Genomic DNA, 13610 nt, shown 5'->3' with positions numbered 1-13610 from the left:
ATACTGGGGGGGGGGGCACCATACCAGCTACAATGGAGGCAACTATACTATCTAAACTGTGGGCCACTATACTAGCTATACTGGGGCAACTATGGGGGCCACTATACTAGCTATACTGGAGGGAAGCTCTACGGGGGCCACTATACAAACTACACTGGGGGCAGCAACACTACCTACATTGGGGGCAGCAGCTATGCTGCCTATCCTGGGGGCAACTATACTAGCTATATTGGGGCAACTATACTACCTTCACTGGGGGCAACTAGCTACCTATACTGGGGGCAACTGCTAGCTACCTATACTGGGGGCAGTGGCGGGGGGGGGGGGGGGGGGTGTGTGCTTAGGGTGCTGAAGCACCCCTTAAAATTCTCCAAGCACCCCCCAGCGTGAACTGACTTTCGGCATCTAATAGACGCCGTATCAGTTCACCGCAGCGGCAGAGCAGGGCTATAGTAAAATGTCCGAAGCCCTGCTCTGGAGACTTTGGGAGTTGCTGGCTGCAGAGGATCGTGGGAGCTGCGCACTGGACGGAGGCCGGAACAGGAGCTCTGCTGCAGGTGAGTAAATGGTTTTTTTTTTCTTTTTAATTTATATTAGCAGCCAGGGGTAGCATTTATGTTCTGGCCAGGTCTGCTACACGATTGAAGTGTTTTCTGGACAGGTCTGCCACACGATTGCATGTATTTTCTGGGCAAATCTGCCGACATGATTGAACGTATTCTCTGGGCAAATCTGCCGACATGATTGCATGTATTTTCTGGGCAAATCTGCCGACATGATTGCATGTATTTTCTGGGCAAATCTGCAGACATGATTGAACGTATTCTCTGGGAAAATCTGCCGACACGATTGAACGTATTCTCTGGGAAAATCTGCCGACATGATTGAACGTATTCTCTGGGCAAATCTGCCGACTTGATTGAACGTATTCTCTGGGCAAATCTGCCGACATGATTGCATGCATTTTCTGGGCAAATCTGCCGACATGATTGCATGTATTTTCTGGGCAAATCTGCCGACATGATTGCATGTATTTTCTGGGCAAATCTGCAGACATGATTGAACGTATTCTCTGGGAAAATCTGCCGACATGATTGAACGTATTCTCTGGGCAAATCTGCCGACATGATTGAACGTATTCTCTGGGCAAATCTGCCGACATGATTGAACGTATTCTCTGGGCAAATCTGCCGACATGATTGAACGTATTCTCTGGGCAAAAATGAAGCACTTTTTTTTACTACATTATTTTCACTGGAGTTCCTCTTTAAAGGGGACCTGAACTCTTGCACAGGACAGTAGGAGAACAGAGCAATGCACCCTGTGTGTATTTAGAGAGTTTAGCCGTTCTAATTCCCCATCATCTGCGGCTAATCACAAGCTGTAATTTGATCTCTCAGCTGTGTCAGCCTCGGCAGAGCAGCTAATTTGCAAACACAGGATGTTAACCCTATGTCTGCTTCCATGAAAGCAGGAAGTAGACACTGCAGATTTATTGGAGGATTTGTATCAGATGTAACAAATAAATGTTTTTTCTTTAAAGGTTATTATGCAGCTGCTTATGTTTTAGAGCAGGGAGGACGTTCTGAGTTCAGGTCCGCTTTAACAGATAAGCAGGAGGCCAAGAACCGCGAGTGTGTGAAACACACATTTAAAGTTCACATTAAAGAATAGGTCAAAAGAACACTAAATTATTATTTTTAGAAGAACCAAGAGCCCCTACTACTTCTACTTCACCGGATGATCTGAACAAAGAACAGGTGCCCTTTAAGTGGCAACACAACTTTCTCCATACCAGTTTATTTTACACAAGGGCAACACCGAGCTCTAAACCTGAAATGCTGCATAAATTATGATCAAGAGCTTATTGACTGCAGCCTGTCCATTTGATGTCTGCCTTATTTTGATAGATCTGCTCCGTTCAAGGACAAAATGTATTTCTAACCTTGTGTGGTCACTGGAGTTTGTCATTACAGCTGTGGGAGATATGGCAGATCAGAACGACCTACACAAATATAATAAACATGGCACTTAACCGAGGCAAGCGTGGCTACAAGCCTCTATCATACATCACCCACAGACAATGAGCACACAGCTGTCACCATTACAGTGAGACATTCTCACACGTGTGCTGCTATGAGAACATGCTTTGTAGATATTAGCAGTGGCGTTCCTACCTAAGGGCGCAGGGGGGCGGGGCGCACCGGGTACCAGTCAGCCAGGGGGGTGTCGCCACGACCCCCCTACACCTGACTAAGGAGGGGAAGAGCAGCGCTAGGAGGAGGGGTGACAGCAGGGATAGCGGCGGGGAGGGGGAAATATCCCCCCCTCCCTCACCTGGGTCCCCTCCTTCTGCCTCTCTTCTCCCCCCAAAAATGCGGGCAGCGGGCCGGTGGCAGTGGGCAGCGAGCAGGCGAGCGCGGAGTATACTCACGTTACTTCCGCGTATCAGCCTGGAACGCTGCGTCACCGTCACGTGCCTCTTCTGCGCCTCCAATCATTGGAGGCGCAGTAGAGGCACGTGACGGCGACGCAGCGTTCCAGGCTGATACGCGGAAGTAACGTGAGTATACTCCGCGCTCGCCTGCTCGCTGCCCACTGCCACCGGCCCGCTGCCCGCATTTTTGGGGGAGAAGAGAGGCAGAAGGAGGGGACCCAGGTGAGGGAGGGGGGGATATTTCCCCCTCCCCGCCGCTATCCCTGCTGTCACCCCTCCTTCTAGCTACACGGGGGAGGGGGGGAACTATACTACCTAAACTGGGGGCCACTATACTAGCTGGCAGCTGGGGGCCACTATACTGGAGGCAGCTAAACGGGGGGGGGGGGGGGGCACAGGGCACTATACTAGCTACACTGGGGGCATCTATGGGGGCCACTATATTACCTATACTGGGGGGGGGGGGCACCATACCAGCTACAATGGAGGCAACTATACTATCTAAACTGTGGGCCACTATACTAGCTATACTGGGGCAACTATGGGGGCCACTATACTAGCTATACTGGAGGGAAGCTCTACGGGGGCCACTATACAAACTACACTGGGGGCAGCAACACTACCTACATTGGGGGCAGCAGCTATGCTGCCTATCCTGGGGGCAACTATACTAGCTATATTGGGGCAACTATACTACCTTCACTGGGGGCAACTAGCTACCTATACTGGGGGCAACTGCTAGCTACCTATACTGGGGGCAGTGGCGGGGGGGGGGGGGGTGTGTGCTTAGGGTGCTGAAGCACCCCTTAAAATTCTCCAAGCACCCCCCAGCGTGAACTGACTTTCGGCATCTAATAGACGCCGTATCAGTTCACCGCAGCGGCAGAGCAGGGCTATAGTAAAATGTCCGAAGCCCTGCTCTGGAGACTTTGGGAGTTGCTGGCTGCAGAGGATCGTGGGAGCTGCGCACTGGACGGAGGCCGGAACAGGAGCTCTGCTGCAGGTGAGTAAATGGTTTTTTTTTTCTTTTTAATTTATATTAGCAGCCAGGGGTAGCATTTATGTTCTGGCCAGGTCTGCTACACGATTGAAGTGTTTTCTGGACAGGTCTGCCACACGATTGCATGTATTTTCTGGGCAAATCTGCCGACATGATTGAACGTATTCTCTGGGCAAATCTGCCGACATGATTGCATGTATTTTCTGGGCAAATCTGCCGACATGATTGCATGTATTTTCTGGGCAAATCTGCAGACATGATTGAACGTATTCTCTGGGAAAATCTGCCGACATGATTGAACGTATTCTCTGGGAAAATCTGCCGACATGATTGAACGTATTCTCTGGGCAAATCTGCCGACTTGATTGAACGTATTCTCTGGGCAAATCTGCCGACATGATTGCATGCATTTTCTGGGCAAATCTGCCGACATGATTGCATGTATTTTCTGGGCAAATCTGCCGACATGATTGCATGTATTTTCTGGGCAAATCTGCAGACATGATTGAACGTATTCTCTGGGAAAATCTGCCGACATGATTGAACGTATTCTCTGGGCAAATCTGCCGACATGATTGAACGTATTCTCTGGGCAAATCTGCCGACATGATTGAACGTATTCTCTGGGCAAATCTGCCGACATGATTGAACGTATTCTCTGGGCAAATCTGCCGACATGATTGAACGTATTCTCTGGGCAAATCTGCCGACATGATTGCATGTATTTTCTGGGCAAATCTGCCGACATGATTGAACGTATTCTCTGGGCAAATCTGCAGACATGATTGAACGTATTCTCTGGGCAAATCTGCAGACATGATTGAACGTATTCTCTGGGCAAATCTGCACACATTACGTGTATTTTCACCCGGGTTCACGTCAAATTACAGTTAGCTCCGCCCTCATCCGATCATGGCCACGCCCATTTTTTTTGCCGCGGCGCGCGAAGCGCGCCGCATGCTATAGCGCCTCCCATTTTTTGCCCCTTCACCTTTTTTTTTGGGGGGGGGGGGGGGGGGGGGGGGGTGTCTTATAATACCCAGCACCGGGTGTCAAATGCCCTAGGTACGCCACTGGATATTAGGTTTGTAATTTAAGTGCTAGATGCTTTTCCCTTGCTCAGTTGGCATCTAAGAGGCTCAGCCTGCATACAGTAATATGACAAGCTTAAGCTTATATTGTGAACAGATGCCTTTCATACACTGCGTGACTTGATACAGTCAGCTGAATGCTGATGCCCCTCAATGGGTCTTTGTCAAGTTACACGGCAGCTATTACAATTTTCTGCTGAGCAGACGAATGAAAAATAGACGTCGCTGGAGAAGATTTTAGTGTTGTGTCGCCACTGTTAGGGCTGGTTCACATGGGCGTCTGCTGAGCTTTTGCTTGGCATTGCGTTCAAACGCCAGCGTTTAAACGCCAGCGTTTAAAAGCTAGCTTTTGAAAGCTTTTGAAAAGCGTTCAAGGCTAGCAGTTCTGGTCTCTGCTATTGTTTCCTCGCGTTTACTGCCTCTGAAAGCAGCATGTTGCTTTTGAGACTAGACGCAACGCTGGGATCTACTGCCAGGCTTTTATGAAAGCCTGCAAAAGCCAGCTCTAAACGCTCCCATTCACTTCCATGGGATGGCAGTAGATCCCAAAAAACGCTGCGTCTGAAATGCTGCGTTAAACGCCACAAAAACGCCCGTCTGAACCAGCCCTAATTCAGCCTGGTGCAGACCAAATTCAAGGGATGGCGCGAGTACCTCTTATCAGATTCTCATTGTGCCAGGAAGCAAACGTGATCAAATCCAAGCTCATGTGTCTTAAAACCATACAGGACTTCAAGCACTTGTAGCCTGCAGCTGTTCGCATTACCTCCTGCCACTAGTGGGCACTGCTGACAAACAGAATGCTCATTATGAAAAACAGACCGGCCAATCGCTAATTTTCCAAGTCTGCCCATAGTAGCTGAAGTGAGCGAGAGTGGACACCTAACTAGACTGGAAATTGCAGAATCTAGTATGCATCATAACAGACCAAAGGTAGCCCTCCGTGGGCCGATAGTGGCCTGATGAAGCACAATAACTGGCTTTGCAAGCTCGAGGTGAACCAGAACTCCTAGAAGTGAGTTAGAGGCTAAGAAGTATCAAAAAGCCCTCTTACTAAAATGTTATGCAAAACAGACGTTTGCCTTCTTGAATCAGGAGGTATTTGCAATTATACAGTCCCACAATGCATCACTGCTGAATATGCAAATCATCCCTTTGTTGTCCCTGAAAGCTAAACACTCCTCCAGATCCGCTGGATTGCAATGATGTGTCAGATTGTTAATTGTACAGAGCCACACTAATTCAACATGCACCTCATAGAGCCATATTAATCAATGCCATGCACTGATGAGGACCAAACAGTCCGAAACAGTCTCTATGCATTTTGCACAATGCAATAACAAGGGCATGAGCGGCCCAGAGACACACAAATCTGCCACACTGAATACAGGAAATAGAGGTGTCAGCTGGCAATGCAATCCAATGTCTCATTTATACAAAATCCCTACAGGTGACTAATCAAAAGAAAGCCAATCACAACATCCTATTGGATTAGACCGCGTTTCCCCCGAAAATAAGACACTGTCTCATATTCATTTTAGTCCCAAATAATGTGGTAGGTCTTATTTTCGGAGTGGCAACCCTCAGCCCAGTAAAGCCCTTCCCTCCCTCCATGATGTGCTGCCCTGTAGTGCAGAACCGCAACCCCTGCTCAGTAAAGCCCCTCCCTCCCTCCCTCCCTCTGCAGAGTGGCAAGCGGAGCATTACAACAGAGGATACTCACTGGCTTCTGACGTGCCAGTGATAACTTCTCTCCTCAGCAGCGCCAGGTTCCTCTGACAACGATGGCTCATGTCATGTGACGCGGACGTGCGTGCGTCACATGACATGAGCCACCGTTGTCAGGGAGAGGAAGCTGGACGCTGCTGAGGAGAGACGTTAACGCGGGAACGTCGGAAGCCGGTGAGTTTCCTCTGCTGTAATTCTCCGCTCGCCACTCTGCAGAGGAAGGAAGGGAGCAAAGGGGGGGGGGGGTGACATTACGTGGCCCGCTAGGTCTCATTTTCGGGGGAGGTCTTATATGTCAAGCTTGCTTGAAATATAAGACAGGCCTTATTTTCGGGGGAGGTTCTGTTTTCGGGGAAACACGGTAGGTGCTTCCAAACAGGTCTCTTTGTATTCTCATTACAACCACTAATCCAAATCCACAAGACAACTGAGAAAATGTGCCGGTAACATGAACAACCTTGGTACATGTGTGTGTGGTGAGGGGAAGCGGGAATAGGCCAGAACTAGGAGATCCGGAACACATGGCTGACCCCATCTGGCCGGTTACACGCACCCCATCAATACACTTATGCTTTTACAAGAATGCCTTTCACAGGGTATACTTCATATGGCCCACCCACATTGTACAAAACTAGTTAATCCATAGTGCTGTTAATCTTTTACTAATGCTAAAAATACATGCATGTAAATTAAACACAAATGCAAATCAGATTTAATTACTTCATCCTCCACGATAATAGAAGTCATTTCTCAGGGGTAATTGTGATGAATTCAAAGGGCACTGACAGCGGTTATATTTAGAGCAAGTGTCAGCGCTGGGCAGGTGAAATGATAAAAATGTCACACAATTATAGCTGGTGAGATGCAGGGAGGGTTATCAGGATAACATGTGCATAGGTTCACACTACAACACTGACAAATATACAAAACACAGGCACAGTAGTGTTATAATTTATGACAAACAATGAATTTTAATCTGATAAGAATAGATTGCTTAAAAGGACCACTAGCGTAAAATGTAAAATATATAAACACATACAAATAAGTAGTACATTTCTTCCAGAGCAAAATGAGCTATAAATACCGTTCTCCTATGTTGCAGTCACTTACGCTCACCCACAGAACTGGCACGTTTTTGTCTATCTCTTCATGGTGGATTTTCAATATTTAATTTATACTTTACCAAAGCACTCCCTGAAAAGGATCTATACAAAGATGCAGGCCACCTCCCTCACCTGTTTTCACACCATTGTGGCAGTTAGACTGAGCAACTGCCATTCACTAAGTGCTTTTACATAGTTACATAGTTATTTTGGTTGAAAAAAGACATACGTCCATCGAGTTCAACCAGTACAAAGTACAACTCCAGCCTGCTCCCTCACATATTCCTGTTGATCCAGAGGAAGGCGAAAAAAAACCCACAAGGCATGGTCCAATTAGCACCAAAAGGGAAAAATTCCTTCCCGACTCCAGATGGCAATCAGATAAAATCCCTGGATCAACATCATTAGGCATAACCTAGTAATTGTAGCCATGGATGTCTTTCAACGCAAGGAAAGCATCTAAGCCCCCTTTAAATGCAGGTATAGAGTTTGCCATAATGACTTCCTGTGGCAATGCATTCCACATCTTAATCAGTCTTACTGTAAAGAACCCTTTCCTAAATAAATGGCTAAAACGTTTTTCCTCCATGCGCAGATCATGTCCTCTAGTCCTTTGAGAAGGCCTAGGGACAAAAAGCTCATCCGCCAAGCTATTATATTGCCCTCTGATGTATTTATACATGTTAATTAGATCTCCTCTAAGGCGTCTTTTCTCTAGACTAAATAAACCCAGTTTATCTAACCTTTCTTGGTAAAATAAAGAAAACCCTGAGAATCCCCATGAGAAGATGGGCTAGTCTAAAACCTGTCAGTTCTGTCATATTTCTATTACCTACTGTAAGTGACAGCAACAGAGTAAAATGTGCTGTAAATGATTTTTCTTCTGTGAGAAAGGTTTATGTATTTTCATTTATTTTACATTTTTTTCGTGGTAGTACTAATATATCACTCCCTTACATCCAGAACTTAAGCCCTTTCCTACTTGTCTGTTTTGGTGTCTGCAAAAAAAGCTCACTCTGAATATGTACAGGAAGTAATGAGAGAAATTCTATCTCACCAAGGCAGGCCACTGGACTTGCTTGACCTTTGATCCCTGAGCCTGGCTGGGGTCTTTCCTCTTCGCCCAGACCAGCTGGAACTCCACAAAAAAGGCTGTGAAATCTTCATATACTTTCACCCATTCTCGTTTATCCCACTCTAGGTCATCAAACTCCACATAGACCTGAAAGAAACAGACAGAGAGATAGACCATATTTAATATAGTGCAGGATATTCTGTGATGAAGCGTACAGGACCGGCGCACTCATCATGGGAGATGGCATTTGTCAGAGAATGGCTGTCATTAACACACCAATTCAGGAGGTAGTATGTCCCTGAGCTACCTCACCATGATCAGCTGTGAACCATAAATATGTAAAGCCGTTTAATGGCTCATTAAAGAAAAAGGAAGCCCAAGGTTGAAAGTAAAATGCAAATGTAATGCAAAGCAGAACAAGTGTGTAAGGTGATTTTTTGAACAGCAGCAACCAAGCTGACATCTGTGACTGTAATCAAGCTAGTCAAACACATCAGGCCTTCTAGATCAGTCCCAAACTAGAACAGGTGCTCCAGTCTAAATTTGTACTGCGTTATTTACAAACCCTAAGAAGTCAATCTAAGCCTGTATATCATATACTGATAATTATACATGTTTATTGGAAGAACTGACACTGATAGGAACAATATGATGTAAAAAATTTCCTTATAGCCTTAACTATCAATACAAAGCTTTAAAAAAGAAATAATCATAACAATTACGAAGAAAGATTAATGCAAATAGACTACTGCAGCAGACAAGGGCAATAATCTACTGGTTGAACAGCAGTAAAGGTCATGTCTAGGAGAACTCATTTAGAAGCACGTGACCAGTTCGCTCAGGTGATAGATATGCAAGTCTCTGATTTGCTAGTCATGATCATGTGCTAAAGCAGAATGTAATCACAGCAAATCAGTGCTTTGCAAATCTATCAGCTGATCAAACAAATCATATGCGTCTCCATGAGTTCTCCTGGACATGACCATCACTATTCCCCAGCAGTTTGGACTTGAGATGGTCATAACTTGGGTGGGAGGGGAGTGTTCAGTGGGCCAACTGTCATCACTGCTGCAGCCATATCTCCTTGTGTCCCTTGTAGCTGCCTGTACATCACTTTGGGCTGGTGCACACTAAGAGGGGTTTTGAGCATTTTTTAAAACGCTTTCTGGTGGAAAACCGTTTGGCTAATGTTAGTCAATGGGCTGGTGCACACCAGAGCGGCTCCTTTTTCCCCCAAATGCAAACTCGGGGGCTGCAGCATTTCTGAGATTTCTGAGGAGTTTCTTCCTCAATGTAAAGTATAGGAAAGTGGAAAACCGCTCTGAAAATGCTAGATCACAGCAGTTCTCCAAGCGTTTTTGTTACAGAAGCTGTTCAGATACAGCTGTACAAAATAAAAAAAACGCTACACAAAAACGCTCCAAAAAACTCTAGGCATGTTCAGATAATCTCTCTAAACATGCCTAGAATCGCTCTGAAAAACTTCTTCAAAAACCGCTAGCATTTGCGGATCCGATAGCGGTTTTTGGTTTGCACCAGCCCTTTCCCAGGTAGCTGATGACACTCTCAAATTAGTAATAGAGAACAATAGGGGTGGTTTACACTGCTGCTCGTGGCAGAGTACAGAACGGAGAAGACCAGCCCCACTCAATACCAGTTGGGCTGCCAATCTCCACCAATTGTGCCCCTCAGCTCCACTCCTTGGCAATGTGCCAGGAAGGCATACAGAGAGTGGTGTATTTATGATTTATTTATTTTTTTTAAACAATTTAAATATTTATGAAAATGCTTCTTAAAGTGGCCATTAACAATACTATTCTTCATGCAATCTATTCTCCGATTAATTCGTATTATCAATTGCTCGAACCCACTAACAGTAGTAAAGTTGCTATCCATTTCGATCAGATAACGGAATAGATCCAAAAACCGGATCGATTTAACCGATATTACAATTGAATCAGAGAATCGATCGTCCGAAGAATTGTATCGTGAATGGCCACCTAAATATGCTACAAAAAGTCATCCCAACATTCCTAAGAAGTGGAATTCCTGCTGACAAAACAGAAACCAACAATTGCTGATCAACTAGCAATTACCTATGATGATTAACCAGCTGGTAGATCATTTATCGGCAGCTAGTAGCTTTCATTTGCTAGCACAGCTTCCATTTCTTGGCTCAGAAGAGATTTCCAGGTTAGGAAATTTTCCACGCACCCCAATTCAATGGGGATTAAGATTCGTAGTGTCCATTCTTTACAGGAATACCTTTTTACGAAAGAGCTCCAGTCAGCCATGACCCCATTATGCTGTAAATGAAAAACCCCCAGTCTCTGCATCTTGGGTTATCATGTGATTCTGAAACTCATATTGTGTCACTTTAATTCAGATCAATTATTCCACTCTGGCAAAGCCACACGTTTCTGTGTACAGCGTTGAGCACAGAAAGTTGATCTGGATTGTGAAATGGCGCAAAATTATACACATCTCGACAGATTGCCAAAAGGGGATGCTGAGCATTAGCGATGGGTTCCCTTCGGTATCGTTTGTCTAGCAAGGAGACTGAATGCATTAGCAAGAGTCTATGAGGCCGGCCAAATGTCCCTCTGGGCACAGAGACTGAAAATAGCTGTGCTAAATATAAGGGAAAGCCTTGGCAAACCTCATGGCTTCAACTCAAGCACAAAAAGCACTCCTGTCGTTATGAAGGATCTATAGGAGGGAGCCGTGTAAAATACTGCAGCAACAAAACAATGTTTCAACTTTATTACTTAAAAAAAATTAAATGCAGTGGTTAGAAGATAAATAGTCACATCATCGTCCAGGAGTCTGATGATGGCCATATTCAATGCAGTGTGAGCAGCACCGCCAGTCCCCAAGGCAAAGGCTGCCCAAATCACTACATATCTCTTACAGGGCATGTTCTACTGAACTACTTTCCCAAAACAGAAGGCTTAATGGATTTCTAGTAGATGCAGGAAGAATGCAGCAAAGAAAACAACCAAAAAGTACTATCCAAGAAGCCATGTGACCAGTCCTGTATAGTTACACCACAACCCCAGGTAATTCAGGGGCTGCAGCCTGGTAAAATGGGTGTCGCATAGACCACAATGTTAACTGGAGCTACGCTGGGGCCCAGGGGGTAATTTGGGTACCGACGTCACCCACTAATTTTCATACTAAGCAGTACTGTGCAGTCGGTACAAAAATCATGCAAGTCTAACGCCTAAGTTTATGAAACCACCGACTCCAACTCCAGGTACCCAAAATTGCTCTGACTGCCTTGTATGGCAGCACAGATTTCAGAAAAGGGTGAATTCAGAGATAAAGGCGGAGCTTATAACAGCATGTATTGTGGTGCAGGGGATCGGTTGGGGTTAGGCATCATTAAAGGGAGGGTGCAATAAAAATAGGGTCAGTTTAGGCAATAGAAAAATATCAGTAACTTTTACCGATATTTTACGATCGCAATTAGCTAGACCCCAATAGTAGAATATTGGTAATTTACTTATAATCAAGGAGCGGTTATCCCCGGCGCCTAAATTATCGTGGGAAATGTTTCCATGTATGCGTTTTGAAGCTAGAAAGTGAGAGAGTTTCTCATACTGCCTGTTTTCTCTACAAATGAAAAGATTCAAGAGAGCTTAAAAATGTGTCCTGAATTAGTTTAGGTTAATTACACAACAAACAGTAAAGTTAAAAAAAAATCTGTCTTTATAAGGTCAGACTCAGACCCAGCGTGTGTTATTTGGCAATGCTAATATTCTGGTCCTGCCAATAAAGCTCATTTTGTATATGAGAGCAAGAGAATATATGAGAGAAGTTTTGAAACAGGATAATTACAATTTTTTGGCTAACTTAGAAGAAAAATAGCCAATAAATGGTATCGTTCTGATTCCCAACTTCCTGCTTTTACTGATGCCTGCTAATACATCAGAGAGAAAGAGTATATGAGAGAGAGAGAGAAAATAAAATAAAAAAAAGAATGTAATACATAAAGACATAGAATGTCACAGCATGCCACAGACTGAGAGGAGCATAAATGAACTGTAAACCTAAAAATGGCCATGAACTGCTATGCCCACTGTACCCCTACTCCACCCCCATTTCCTCTGCTTTGGTAATGCCTGTATGAATCTTGGTCATGTCAATAAAGCTATCTTTGATTTGAATGGAAATTGTACACACACATTTGTTATGTCTATTAAATTGTGGTTGTACAAAACTGAATATATTTTACACTTGTACTTTGAAGAAAATAACTTTAATCTGAGAAGTTGTGACGGCTGTGTAGCCCACAGCAAGCTGCTGAGAAGAATAGCAGGCCTTGCCACCCCCACAAGGGCAGAGCGCCTCCTCCTCCCCCACTGGCACACGCTGTGTGGGGGAGAGCGGGAGTCTGCATTCCCCTGACAATCACCTGTCACTGTGTCAGCTGCAATGACCTCACCGCCACCACTATGTGGGAAACAAACAGCTCAGGCAGCGTTCTGTCATGCTACATTTTGTTAGGAGATGTTACATATTAAACTCCTATCTGTAAGTCATCTTACTGGTTTAACCAGTCACATCTGCAAGCAAGGCGGCCTATTAACCAATAAAGTGCAGCATAGGAAATCAAGATAGGAAATCTTAACATGCATTGTAAATGGCCAATTCTGTGCATTTATTATCAATAAATAAATAGGATACACTGACCTATCCAATTACTCTTTTTTCCCTATATGAATAACTTATCCCAGGGCTAAGATGTCGCTGTATACGGTGGTGTGAACATTAGCACTCAAACTAGAACTCTATTCTGCTTCCAATCTGGGCCTGAACACTATCTGCAATGCGTTTGTATGTTCTCCCCGTGTCCGTGTGGGTTTCCTCTGTGAACTCAGGTTTCCTCCCACATCCCAGATATATACAGATACGTTTTCTGGCTTCCCCAAAATTGGCCTTCAATGTGAGCCCCTTTGAGGGACAGTTACTGAGATAACTATATACTTTAAGGCATCAATGAATAGGTCAGCATTGCAAAAATACTAAATGAATGAAAGGATATTGATAATATTGCACAGGCCTGGGTCAAACTAATAATCAATGATGGATTAAGATGAAATCGGGCCCTAGACAAGAATGTTCATTACTGAGAGTTCTATTCAGATGATCTGTACAGTATGTTCATTACTGA

At 44.8% G+C, this 13610-nt stretch overlaps 1 protein-coding gene across 3 annotated transcripts in view; it reads right to left on the bottom strand.

Annotated features, from left to right (window-relative positions):
* The window catches only part of JMJD1C (jumonji domain containing 1C), a 509668-nt gene that overhangs the window by 312768 nt on the left and 183290 nt on the right, over nucleotides 1-13610 (bottom strand). For all 3 annotated transcript variants that reach the window (XM_068255133.1, XM_068255136.1, XM_068255134.1), the window contains exon 2: nucleotides 8417-8581. In XM_068255133.1, the coding sequence (XP_068111234.1) occupies nucleotides 8417-8581 (165 nt within the window). The remainder of the gene's footprint in view (nucleotides 1-8416; nucleotides 8582-13610) is intronic.

The sequence above is a fragment of the Hyperolius riggenbachi genome, chromosome 10 (assembly GCF_040937935.1).
Source record: "Hyperolius riggenbachi isolate aHypRig1 chromosome 10, aHypRig1.pri, whole genome shotgun sequence".
NCBI lineage: Eukaryota > Metazoa > Chordata > Amphibia > Anura > Hyperoliidae > Hyperolius > Hyperolius riggenbachi.
Note: the sequence above shows the minus strand (reverse complement) of the source record. Positions and strands in the feature narration are given on the sequence as shown.